General features: G+C 30.8%; 1 protein-coding gene across 1 annotated transcript in view; it reads left to right on the top strand.

Annotated features, from left to right (window-relative positions):
- Positions 1–12500, top strand: part of LOC119838368 (neuropeptide CCHamide-2) — a 27369-nt gene extending 14869 nt beyond the window's left edge. Inside the window, exons 3-6 of the mRNA XM_038364297.1 lie at positions 9038–9108; positions 11420–11546; positions 11857–11930; positions 12292–12500. Of these exons, the coding sequence (XP_038220225.1) occupies positions 9038–9108; positions 11420–11546; positions 11857–11930; positions 12292–12351 (332 nt within the window). The 3' untranslated portion in view covers positions 12352–12500. The remainder of the gene's footprint in view (positions 1–9037; positions 9109–11419; positions 11547–11856; positions 11931–12291) is intronic.
- Positions 12501–14871: the final 2371 nt, after the last annotated feature.

Below are 14871 nucleotides of genomic sequence, written 5' to 3'. Positions count from 1 at the left end.
AGATTCGAAATTCAAATGTAATATTTTTTTATAATTAAGTGTAACAGTATTTATGGCCAGACTAAGTATTTATGGTATAATATACGGATGGTACAATTATACACGCATAAAGTAAATACTATCTAGTGTTTCATATTCTTGTATAATAAATTTCTAGTGTTTTATATCCGAAAAATTTAATGTATACTAAAACAAATCATATGCCTACCTATAGGCTAGTCTTGCCTCAGTTTAGCTGCTAGAAATTGGGGTCACAAGGAAAATATACCGCCACTGTTTGCTTTTAAAACCAAGAGGAATTGTTAACGGCATGCAGCAAAAGTTTTGTTCTAAAATAGAAGTTATAGTTAACTTTCACAACTCTTGTTTATCCAAAGAGTCTTTAGGTCTTAGCCAAATGATGCCTCTAAACACACAGAAATCTGTTTGCGTTAACATAAGCTGAAGTTACGTAAAATGTATTCAATTATTAAATACTAGACAGTCGTCCCGGCACTGCCCAGATATCAAGATCCAAGTTCAAGCAACAAGTTTTATCCTAAGAAAACCTTTAATTGGGATAAAAATATCCTATCACCCAAGTCAGCTCATACCCTGTCTGTGTATAAAATTTTGTAGAAATCCGTTTAGTAGTTTTAGCGTGATTGATGGACAAACATCTAAACAAACTTTCACATTTATAATTTCAGTGTGATTTTGGATAATTTCAATGTTTTTGTAACAGCCAACACAATAGCCAACAAACACATACATATATACGTATTGAGTGTTAACATATTTATTCGCCAAGTATCTAGTCCATGTAGGACAATATTCGATATAGGATTTTCGGAACCATTCCATTGGCTTAGACTTGCGGTGTAAAACTTCTAGAAACCCAATAAATAAACTAAACTCATTGTATAATTATATATTTATATATATTGTATTGTAACTTCTTGCTAGAAAACTTTATTTTTCTTTACGTTTCACTGGCTTTTAGCCCGTGACTTCAATACACATGTGTGTTACATAGCCACAGCTCTATTGCCCTGCTGTGTTGTATTATATTACTGTATTCTCATACAAATGTCTATTGTTAATTTCAGATTGTAAATTTAATTTGAAAACAGTGTTTGACAAATGACAACTATTTCCTATCAAATACAAGTAAAAATCGCGTCAGTTGGTTGAAAACCCACGGAGTTATCGAGTAATAAAATCAAAAGAAAAAAAATAAAGGTTCAATCGAATTGGGGCCTTCGTTTTTGGGAATGTTAGTTAAATAATTATTTTTTTACAAAATACGACCTTCATATTGTCAGAACTTGACCAAATTGTAATAGGACCTCATGGCAACCACCAGCTTTCAAATAAAAAGAGAATCATAAAAATCGGTTAACCCAGTCAAAAGTTATGAGGTAATAAACACAAAAAATAAATCCGAATAACCTGCTCTTTTTTGAAGTCGGTTGAAATATTTGGAAAGATAGCCAGTAAAATTGTGATTGTTTAGCCGTTTTGATACATTTATTGGCAATAACAATAAAAAAAATACAATAGTTTGGTAATAGTATGGCAAAACTTAAAAGTTAACGTAAAAACAAGTCTTGTATGTAGGTATATAACGAGTTTTGAGGGATGTAGATCTTAATCTAAATCTGCATTGCATGTTGCTATTAAATTAAAAATATACTACGTAAAGAACTATGAATCGTATGTATGTACTTAAAAACACTATACGTATGGTTCATTATGGCATGAGGCATACAAAACGTTACTGTTTCAAATTCTTGCTAAAATCATAAATGCAACAGTATGTTTGTATGACATTTGCTCACGTCGCAACGCAGCGATTTCGTGATATGATTTTTGTATATGGAGATCATAAGGAGGCTAGCGATTGATATTTTATGTGACTACGCTTGCTAGTTATAAAGCACTTTGTATAAAAAAGTCAATTGTCATAAAGCGATTTATTTAACCAAATAGATTGATCATTTTAATTTTAATATGTTACCCCTAAGTGAAAAGGGTGTTCAACAAATTTACATTCATTGGGTCGGTTAGATTTTTTCTACATTTGGGGTAAAGGATCAAAATAAATATACTCCTCTACACACTTCTAATTCCGATCTTCCTGAAAAGAAAGACGCCTCATTTCGTCTTTAGAAAAATCGATTAAATCTAACGTCCTCAATCCCCTTTCCATGGATATGGGATTTCAAATCCCAAATGTAATTAGTCCCTGTAAAACATTATTAAGAAAAGTGTTGGAATATTCGAGAATGAACGTGCGAATGAAAACTGTAGAACCAATAATAATTTATCCGTTCATTACCGCTGTTAGAACTATGCAATTCGGATACTCTCACTGTATGAAAAGAGGGAGGAATGTGATATAATATGTTACACAATAAGTCTGTTTAAGTACATAGACTTAATGACATTTTTGGTAGAGAGATAGTTTGACACCTGACTGAAAAATAAAGGATAGTTTTTTTAGCTATATACCTTTTTATTTGACTAGACGGGTGAAGCCGCGGGCGGAAAGCCTGTTCAAAATAAAGATAGCTCCTTATACCGTTCCGAAACTTTCTGAAGTAACGTCATCTTAAGTACATGAGGATAAAAGTTATTAAACACGTGTGTTATCTTTATCTTAGCGTACGACAGACGAGTTGTTATATATTTAAGAAGTCTGAAAGTGCCGATTCAACGTGGATTTGCAATCGAACTGTCTTTGATATTATTAAATTGAGCTTGAGTACCTTCCTGTCAGTTAATTTATTTGCTAGTATGTTTTATATGCTTTGACTGTTTTTTATTTATATTATCTTAAAACGAAGGCGATTCTTAATTGTTTACGTGTACTTTTTGTATTGATAGGATAGTTTTTCCCATTTTAACTTCGAAATGGTCTCCTCCCCCGTTCCAGGGCTGTCGGTGACGTTTCTTGTAGAGAATAACCATATTACAAAAGATTTGTTTAATTTCAAAGGTAAATTTTAAATTAATGTGTACACTGTATTAAAGGCTGTACCTATAATATAAACTTCTATAAACATTATAGGAACAGATGAGGATGTGTATTTTATTTATTATAAATAAATATATATTGCAGAATTTTTGCTACTCAATTGCCATAAATTAAAAATGTTAGGCGTTTCTACTAATGTTAGTTTTCACTCGCTAAAAGCTTTAAATTGAACGATTTAGAATTTTCAAAATTTGATTTTATAATACATACATGTTTATTGCAAGTAAATACCACACAAATATAATTGAATACCGAGATAAATAAATCCGCAGTATTAAAATGGATTGTTTTTAATACTGTAAAAAATCCTTAAGATTTTGCAAGAAACTCAACTCAGGCGAAGACAATCGGCTTTAAACTAAATGCTAGGTAAAATGTCATAGGTCTTACCCTACATGGGCACTAGACCTAATTGTTCTAAGAGTCAGTTTTTGCTCAAGTCCTTTCCATGTCGCTGCATTTGAATCCCCCATTTTACTTATATACTCTCGTATGTTTGTACGTGTTTTTAGGACAATTGACGATATAAGATTGAATGTCTGATCTGAGTGTCTGACCTGTGAAAGCTCACTGCGTCACACTATCACACTATATCATTCTAATATTATAATTGTGAAAGTTTGTTTGTAATGAAATTCGCTATATAGATAGGATATGAGAGACTTGGTTGATAGGATTCTTTTTATTCCTATTAAACGCTCCCTTGGGATAAAACAGGAATCTTGATATCCGGGCGGAGCCAGGACGAGCGTCTAGTATTGAAATATTTTTATTTGACAATCTATACTAATATTGTGAAGCTGAAGAGTATCTTTGTTTGGTTAAATATATATAATCTCCATAACTGCTGGTATTATTTAAAAAATTCTTTCAGTTTGAGATAGCTACTTAATTGGGAAAGATTTTAATCTATATAACATCAGGTACTACGTGGGTATAACCGCGGGGTACAGCTAGTATTTAAATATCAGTGGTTTAGACTACTGACGCTTTACCTGTGTTACGTGTGAGCAATTTTTAAATTTAAATCACCTTTCATCAGTCTTTGTGCCCAATCAAAGGATGTAGAAAATGGAATTTTTAGTTTAATGCTTCGAATACGTAATTTAAGCTCAATTTATCAAAACAATATTATGCCCATTTCTCTTTAAAGACACTTTGATAGTCCTTTGATCAGGTTTGTGTGATTATTATGGCATATTTCAAGTATAACATTTACCATGATTGACTTTGCTTAAACAAGAAGTAACTACTCAAATGTTAAAACATACATATTTTTGAAACCAAGTTTCAAATAATATTTCAATTTTATGGAGCGGCAAAACAATTGCGGACATAATTCTCATACAAAGCTCTTCTTAACAGTTCTTTTTATATACCGTAGCAATGCATTTTTTCCACTTCTTTAATGATGTTTCGACTAAAGCATATTTAATCTGATGATAGAAAGGATATGTCCGTTTATGAATGTAAGCTTTAGAAAGACATTCGATTTAAATCTGTGCATTTAATTAAAATGAAATTAGATGTCAATAAAAGGAATCTTACCTCATTTATATAATTTCAAAAGTGAGTAATATAATTCATAGTGTCATGGTAGAGGAATCATCGTCATCATACTAATTTTGTGTTTTGCGGCAGTTTAGCAGAGACTCCTTAATATTATAATTTTAGAAGTCTTCGCCAATGTTTTCAAATCCATATATGCATTATTGTCCAATATCAATCCGTATTAACTTGTAAATAAAACGGCACTCGGCATATCCTATCCTACTAATATTATTATAAATGCGAAAGTTTGTGAGGATGTGTGTGAGTGTTTTTTGCTCTTTCACCCAAAAACTACTAAATCGATTGCAATGAAATTTGGTACGTAGATAGTTGGACAACTGGAATAACATAAACGTTACCATTCATCCCGACATTCCCACAGGATGCTGACTTACGCGGTTGAAACCGCGTGGCACAGCTAGTATTTCATAATTTAAAAATGAATTGGTCTGTTTTGTAAGTTGCCGTGAATAAATGTATAAGTATTTATAACTGCGGTCAATCAGCCCCGAAATATTTTGTCAGCCGAGCCCATTGTGTAACATCGCGGACCTCTAACTAGATTAAATGCGACATCGTAAGGTTCGTTAGAGGCTAGAGCTAATCCGGTACATCCACGACTATGCGTTATCCACTATTATATAACGCATACAATGGACCACAGGTTGAAATTAATCCGCGGTATGCTAATTCCGTTACAATATTGTTCTAGTATTTATGCGTTTACACATTTGCCGAGGCTTTTATGCACTATGTTCATTGTGATAAAGTATTTAATATTAATAAAAGTGCATTTAGTATAAGCAATATCAAGACATATTTAATAACGTTCATAATTATTATATTAAAATACACTCAGTTAGAGTACGGAGAAGATATATAATTAGTGGTCTTTGTCAAGTATTATACAATATCTTTCTCTTTCAATAATACAAGCTCACTATCTGCGGCTTCGCCCGCATAGTAGAAGGATAAGGCATCCTCTAGAGGTCCTACCTGCATGGTTCTCGTCGCCATTGGATTTCCACGATAAAAACTATCCTATGTCCTGTCGGGTTTCGAACTATTTTCGTATTTACAATTATTAGGGATGTATATGCATTTATCTGTTTCCATGTTTGCAAAAGCACACAAACATATTCTTTAATTAAAACAGTATTTTCCCATGTTAACATTACCATAGATTCTAGTACGGCGTGTGTACACAGGGACCCAGCTAAGCATATGTCCAAATAAGGTGAAACGCCCTTTGTACATACATTGAGGTTAAAAATGCTGTTTGCAGAATTGATATAGTGTTTCAAGGGAGGTATTAGTCTGAGGTGCGAGCGCTAGTCGCTACGTAGCGTACAAACTTTGCCTCAGAATTAAAGGTTAACTTTCCTGATATTGTTTTCATTTTGTCTTTTCAAATAGCCACAATAGCAGTCTATACTAATGTACAGGTTATAAGGAGAAATAGATTTTTGTTTATAATAATAATATCCCTGATTAAAACATCGTTGTTGAGTCGTATGAGTTACTTTTTATCTATACTAACATAAAACTGAAGAGTTTATTTGTTTGAACGCAGTAATCTCAGGAACTTCTGGTCCGATTTTAAAAATTCTTTCAGAGTTAGATAGCCCATTTATTGAGGAAGGCTATAGGCTATATATGTACCACGGGCAAAGCCCGGGCGGACCGCTAGTGCATAATAAATGTACAAAGAACACTACGACATTTAGTCCTATGTTTTTTAATTTTAAACATTGAGTTTCCAAGAAACACCAATTATTCACTAGAAATAAACGCATTTTACATTGGATTAATACAAGAAGTTATATCATCTTAGAGATGCTATATTTTAGTAGAAAATGTAAAACTGCGAACTTCTTCAACTTCAACTTAAGTCATGAATAAGAAATAGGATTTCAAATGAAATGATAGTAATGATTTTAGTTTTAAACATCACATTCAAAGATCCTTACATATATAAAATTTAAACTAAAAAAAAAGCTAAAATCTACGATAAACTTAGGTCGCCACATTAAGTTTACTGTAGTTTTTAAACTTTATTTTTATTATTGTTTTGTAGTTTTTAAGTCTAAACGTCATTTATTATCTTCTAATATATAAAATTCTCGTGTCACAGTTTTCGTTGCCATACTCCTCCGAAACGGCTTGATCAATTTTGATGAAACTCTTTGTGCTTATCCGGTATCTATGAGAATCGGCCAACATCTATTTTTCATCCCCCTAAATGATCAGAGTAAGGCAGAACAGCGTTTGCCGGGTGCAGCTAGTTATCTATATGTTTATTGTTTTTAATGTGGTGAAGCTAATAAAATGTTTTTATTCTAATTGTTTATTGATTATTCTAAATGTCTATACCGTTTTGAGCATTGGTGTTTTGAATAATGCATCCGTTTTTGCGTTCAGACAAATACTAAGTACAAATTTATTCGTAGAGCCTTTGTTTGTGTTGGAATAACGATTATGTGAATAAAAGATCTAGTATTTACAAAAGCGTTATTAATGACAAGTTTTATTTTAATGCAGAAGCCGTGAACGTTTCAGCTCTGATAACTTAAAATAGACTCCTTAGTTAGCATATGAAACAAAAGAAAAAAAAATATTTTTATGTATGATTATGATTTCAAAGAATCCAAGCAGTCTAAGTGAAAGCCTCTTGTAAAATGAATAGGAGTTTATGCATTTGAGAGAGATTCATTCGCCACATTATATTAAATACCCTTTTATTAGTGTTACTTGTATGTTTGTGTGTAGCCAACTCCCTTTAGGCTCGATTTTGACGCACTATAAATAAACAGATTTAATTCAATCTTTGTGCACTTATCAAGGATCGGTTAGTTATATATACTTTGCATGAAAGCAAGCGATATAATTGAATAGATCAAGCTAGTTTTCAGCTTTCCTTATAAAAAACTATATTTTTGTTAAATCAGGAACAAAAACTGTCACCCAAGATGGACTTTTGATGTTAATTTATTTCTATATGGGACAAACTAGCCAAAGCCATTGCTTTCGATACCATTTTTATTTATTTGTAATTGCAATAAATACACCTTATACTAATGTAATAAGTTTGATTTTACTTTAACATTTGATTATTTCAACTTGAATTTTCGGCTTGAAGTTTAGGCTGATTTTGTTAAGGATGATCAAAGCAGATTATTGAAGTTTATTAATGTCATGTTATAAAGCAAAGTCGCTTCCCGCGTCTGTATGTATGTATGCTTATATCTTCAAAATTATATAACGGATTCCAATGGGGATTTTTAAATAGATAGATTGATTCAAGATGAAGTTTTGTACGTATAATAAGACCTATAAACTACTCTGAATTTAAGGTAGTTTATGTATATATACGTAATATAGGCCATGGACGACTTTTGTGTGGTTATTGTATGCAAGAATTAATTTCCTGTAGCGGTCTTAATAAAGTAATTAGGTTATTGGAAAAAGCGCGTCCGTCTCGCGTTTGCTTTCTTATTTTTAGTTTCACATATTTTTTATTTTAAAGAAATGTTTTAGTTGTGAGTACAAATAGACTATTTACAATAAATGCTCGATGTTACATTATAATCGAAGGACCTAAGTATGATATAGAAAACGAAATAATTAGAGTGAGAGAACAAACCATGTTTGAATATTTTACATGTACTGAAACATTTATATGTGAATGGGACAATAAGTAAAAGAATTAGTTTATGACATTAGGTATTGATATATTAAGATTTTCCTTCCTATGTTAACAATGTTTGTTTCAGTTCATGTAAATGTTTAAGCATCTAGCGTCGTTTTTTATTTAGTCGTCATATAACTATTCTGTCGGTTTTCTGAGCTTTTTTATACAGAAACAGAAAACAATTTTATACATTTCCGCATACATAATGGAACAAACGAATGTGCAGGAAACAGGGACAATGTTTATCAACATTATCATAATACGCCATGAATACTAAAATTGTCTTTTTAAATTATAACGGGCTAGCTTGGCGCGTAAACGATTCTATACATTTGTATTTTTTCACTTTCCATTTCATTGTACTGTTTACAGATTTTGTAAATTTTAGTCGGTTTTTATTAATGTTGTTACTTTATATTTTTAAACTTTAAATGCGTTGAAAATTTTTGCAAAGTCGCAATTTTTATTGTTAATATATATAAAGGTTTACTAGTTATTGTTACACAGATAAACAAATATACATGACATCAATCTTAATGTACAATTTTTTGTAGGCTATCACCACATGCAAAAAACAAAAATTATAATAATGTAATTTTGATAAAGAAAATGTATGGGTGTGAAGCTAGTTTTGTGTAAAAATATAGTAAATTAAAAACACAAATTAACATTGATTATAACATAGCGGTATTTGCTTAAATATCTCGCGAAATAAATTTGCTTATATATTATTACTTTATAACGTATTCGAATTAAAAATGTAGTTTTTCTTCCAGGTGGGTGTTCTGCATTTGGCCACTCTTGTTTCGGTGGTCACGGGAAAAGGTCTGGAGATTCACCCGGCAATGTAAGTTGGAAGTTTGGTTATTTATTTATTTATATAGTTATATATGTTGTAATACTATTGTTTACTTTTCAGGTAATTGCTATGTAACTATTATCATAGCTATACTAAAAACCATAGAGAATAAATACACTGCATTAAATCTTAATATATATAAATTACGTGTTTTTTTTATGTTATAGTCGGCAATGGCGATGTTGGGTTGCCTGATGGTAAGCGCTACCTCCGCCCATGAACATTTGGAAAGGCGTAAGGTCGATTGCAGACCTTACACTTCTACAAATGGATTGCCGACTTCACATTGGAATAGGATTTAATGGCAGGATTGACGAAAGGAATAAAGGAAAAAAGTAGGAAGGATAAGGATAAGGGCCTTTGGCTCCCTCACTAACCGAACGAAACAAAGCAGTATGCTTTTTCACGCCGGTCTTCTGTGGGGTGTGGTATTTCCACGGTGCGAGCTGACCCAATTCGTGCCAAAGCGTGCTCGACTACCACATATCTGTCTGATGGACTCCTAAACTATTCAACCGATATTCGATCAAATTTGCAAACTATTGCAGTTTGATACAACTTAAAAGATAGGATAGATTATACTATTTCAATTACTATAAACGACTATCCGGGCGGAGCCGGGGCGTGCAGCTACTATGTGAATATAGCGATAAATCATGTCAATAATCAGACACTATGACAGAAACGAAACTCCAAATATAACTACTATTACATAGGCTAACAAAGAGAATGTAAAATACACTATACAGTATACTACATAAAATATTACGGCTAATAAACAACCTGACCCTTGGAACTTTCAAGAAATTTCAAAAGTTTTAAATATGTTTAGCTAATAGACCTTAGCCTGAACATATAGCGATAGGGCTGCTATTCTAGATATGTGATGTATATGGCTGTATTATTTGAATCTTAGACCTATTAAAACTGTTTTAAGGTATTTGTGAACAAAAACCCTTTTTTGTTTTGATTGTGTTGGTATTGGTCTTCATAACTAACACATGAAAATTCCCACTTCAGAAGGGTTTTTTGCTTTGACGTTTACATTATTCAAATCATAGCTATTTTTATTCAAAATAATTGCTTTCGATGATAATTATAGCACTGAAATAAGTAACCTTGCAATTAACACTTACATGCAGTGACGTATCCTTTGTAAATTGATGACGAAAATATCCAGTCTTTTGAGTAGGTTCAAAAGTTTTGACATGGATTAAACTTCTCCAGATAAATTTCCAAAAAACACTTTTTTACCTTGTTGGCGTCAGATAATTCAATCGTTTATTTATAAATAGAGCTAACCAGATTAAACAATTACGAAAATGTAATAATACAGATCGGTTAACTAGTTAGTTAGTTAAAAAGATATAGTTTAAATAATATAATAATTAAATCAAGTTTCAAAAATTCATGTATAATATAAGTTCACTAACTTCCCAAGTGACCTCCCACCACTCGAGATTTTAAATGGGCTCAAATGGCAACAAGCACATATGCACATACGACAGAAGCCCGTCAATACAATTGCATATAAACTGCCATCGATTTGAAAACCTTCTACGTTTTTTGTAACGTCGGTTTGAAACACACCAAAGCCCTTGTAGTCTCAACCACAGTCACGTGATGTATTGGTAAACATAACAAACAAACAAACTTGAAGTTTGACTTGTGCCGATCGCCATCGGCTGAATTGTGAAGCTATTTCACTAATAATTGTGAATTATAGATTTTCAACGTCAAAGTCAAAATTATTTATTTCGATTTAAACCCCAAAGGGGCACTTACGAACGTCAATACAACAATATATCAAAAAATTACTTAAAAATAATAATAACTTAAAAATAAATAAAACACAATTCTCAATTAATTATTAAAATTTCCATTCAATATTCATATCATTAACAAATTCGTAAATTTTTTTTTTCAAATCTGTGAACGATTAAAAATTCTGGTATGCTACTTAAAGTTATTGAATGAATAATAAACATACTTTTTTTACTTTTAACTGAGTCTACGAAAGGGATACTATATTCGTAACGATTCGCTTTCTCTGTCTGTCCCTACGTCCCTTTTTATGCTTAAATTTGTTGGAGTGAGAATTTTGTTGGAGTTTTATTTAATTGAGAAAGAAGGATTATATGTTTATATGTCTAATAACATCTATTGAACTACTTCGAATTTAAGGCGTGCGAAGCCGCGGGAAAAACTAGTGTTTAGATATATTATGATAATCTATAGGCCGACATACACACACACACAATACACACAAACATAACTAATCTTCGAACTCAATTTGTAGCCATCAAGTTCGGAGCTAATGGGTCGTCAGCTGGGGCAAGAGGAAATTCCGCCACACCCGGTCTACCCTCACTCTGGATACGGAATTTTGCCTTCTGGTGATGACATCATACCTGTTAGAGATGGTGGTGAGATAAGACTCATATTTTGAAATATTTTTTGAATACTCATATATTTAAGAATATTTGAGTTCCTGTACGATTTTATTAAAACAAACAATGTTTTTCTAATTTTATAAATAAAGTATTATGTTAAGATTCTATCATGTTGCATTAAAAAAGTTTTCTAGTTTGTAGTTCGCCTGAAGTTAAGTGTTAAAATTGACGATTAGAATAATGCAGTGACTTCTTTTTTCGTATTACTATGTGAACAGAACTGTATACTGAATGAATAATAAATTACATTAATATGTATTTACCTTTACTTAATGTTACATAGGTGTTTACGACCGCGAAGACAATGGCGTTCGAGATATTATGAAGATGAAGCTACGAAATATCGTTAAACATTGGGTATGTGTGTGTAACTAACAACATAACCTATAAGTATAAACCTATTCCATGTTTTAACAAAAATCGGTTAAATTAGAGTCGGACTCGCGCAACTAACCGTAAAATTGAGGTAAAGAGCAATTGCAGAAAAAATGGTCACCCATCCACTTTGTGATCATGCTAACCGTTGCTTAACCGTTTTATTATATTTTTTGGTATAGCACCTTAAATACATAATCTCTGAAATTTTAAATTGTTTAATTATGACGGTTCATGAGATACGCTGTTTTAAAGATATTTTAAATGTTTTAATGAGATAATTTAATAGTGATTTCAAGTTAAGACATTTTTCTTATATTCAAATTTTATATCCTTTGTACAGATGGACAATTTCCGACGGTCGCAACAGAATGAAGACGGATACTATATCGAGACATTGTAAATTACGATCGCTTTCATTTTAATAAACATTTTTGTGTAAAATACGAGGGTATCTGTTTATTTTTTCCTATATATATTTGCAAGATGTTCCTGTAGTTAATTTAAAATTTAGATTTGGAAGTTTGTTATTTTTCATTTAAGTTTCATGAAAAAAAGCACATATCTAATTTTTATAAATGTTAAAATTTAATCGAAACGAAGTAAAATATTATTTTGTTAATTTCAACAGTAAACAAAATTTATTTATTTTAAATATAATGATACTCTACTGACTGTTTACTTCTAAAAAATATATAAATGAAAAATGAAAAAAAAATACATGTAATTAAAAATGTTTATTGTCAATTAAGTGTTGTTTTTTTCTTAAAATTAGATATAAATAATAGAAGGCTGGGTTAGTCTTGACATATTTTTATTATCTTTTATAATCTATATAAATTGTTTCATATTCTATCCTTGTTAAAGGTTTATTAAATATTTCTAAACAGGATGAAATAAAAAAAAAATAATCCTATCGTTATAACTTCAATGTTTAACCTTCTTTGTCCTTGGATAAAATATGAAAATAAAAACATAAGTTTACCATCATACGAAAATTGTAGATTAGTTATAGAGAGTTGATAAGTAACTTTGTTTTATTAAATAAATTATTAGACATTGTATTTTGTTTGATTTTCGAATAAACCTTTAAAACTACTAGTAAAGTATTATGTTATCTGTGCTTTAGACGAAGATAAGCATGTCTAAACTATGTATATGTATGTCTATATATATGTATGTTTGTAATGTTTTAACACAAAATCTACTAGACTGATTTCAAATATTCTTTCACAATTACCAAGCTGTATCTTCACTAAGTGACGTAGTGATATGACACCTATGATGATTTTTAGGACGAGCGCCATATTAATATAGCAACTAGAGGGATTATAATAATAAAATAAATTTTCATACAATATGTTATACACAAGTATAACCCGACGTTTCGAACACTTTACAGCGAGCGTGGTCAGGGGGAGACGTCGTGTTTCGGTTAATAATATAATGAATAAATCGCTTTAAAAATCCGTTAAAAAGTCTTTAATTTCTAAATAATATGTTACACATGTTATTTCTTTACACAAATATATTGTGAAATATATTAGTAATGCTCAATCTTCTATAAGACATAAGTAACATAGGGAAGTGAGAACCGAAGAGAGTTTGAACTGAGCGTTTTTGTTGAGAATCAGATTTTATTTAGAATTGGAATACTTTTATGTATAACCAAGGATCAAGCAATCCTTATCTAAACAATAAATATATATTTCGGATTCGCATTCAAGGATTGATTTGTTTTGATAAACAGATTAGATTTACCCCTTCCCTGATGCGTTTTGGTAAAGTAAAGAGTTTGTATATTTATTCTTTAAATTTATAAATCATATTAAATAAATAAATGTAACGTAACTGTTATAGGTACATATATAATTTCATAAAATAGTACTTATTGTCATTATTACATTATTTTTTGTTTCTGTGATTTAGTTTTTCGATATATATCAATTGATAACAATGTCATGTCATACAGTAATGACATATCGTAAAATGCTTTTAGCATCGATAATTAATCTAACGAAAAAAAAAATTAGATTGCATTATTTGTGCATACACCTCAATATTTTAATATTTTCTCTCGAAATTAATTAATTTATTATTAACATTAAATTACTAATTCATTGTAATTAATTATGACAATTTATTTTCCCATCAAACACTAGGCAATTCACGCCAATTGGGCCTTTATTAATCGAATTAATAAAAAACAAATACAAATTAATTTAGCCTGCTTTTTTGAAACGTGGGTAAAGAACAATGGCCTTGAATATGTAAGATATTTAACTTCTAAATCTGCCAACGGTGAGCATATTTGATGACTGTTATATCGGAAACAAAAGCGAAAATATTTATGGTACAAAACTCAACATTCATTATAACTTACGACGTATGTAAGCCACAATTAAATTCCGTTGATTGAAGCCATGTTTTTGACAACTAAAACTGGTTTGACGGTGGAGGTTTTGTAACCATTAAAATGTCCTATTTTTAAATGTCTTTTAATCATCATTACAGTTCTAGACTTATAGTAAGAATTTATTTCATTTGAACTTATTTCATCTGTTTTTTTTATTAATGAATTTAGCTAATTACTGACTTATTATTTCGAATAATACTTTAGTTTAATAAAGCATGTGCTTTATTCATAAGTAGGTAACCTATGCCAATAAAAATATACAAAATACAGAATTAAGAATTTTTAAAAAAATAGAAAAGAACCCGTTTCTTGAGAATTTGAATGCTACAAAACTAAAACTGAAAGCCAGGCATCTTCTCTATAGAAACGTTCTAGTTTGATTGTTAATATCCGTAATTGATAAATTATATTGATAACCCTCAGCGGAAGTCCGCTACAGTGGGTTCATATATGGGCTGATGATGATGATGATGATGAATATACAACAACGCTTCCAAAGAAGCGTAA

The sequence above is a fragment of the Zerene cesonia genome, chromosome 3 (assembly GCF_012273895.1).
Source record: "Zerene cesonia ecotype Mississippi chromosome 3, Zerene_cesonia_1.1, whole genome shotgun sequence".
In the NCBI taxonomy this organism is placed as follows: Eukaryota; Metazoa; Arthropoda; class Insecta; order Lepidoptera; family Pieridae; genus Zerene; species Zerene cesonia.
Note: the sequence above shows the minus strand (reverse complement) of the source record. Positions and strands in the feature narration are given on the sequence as shown.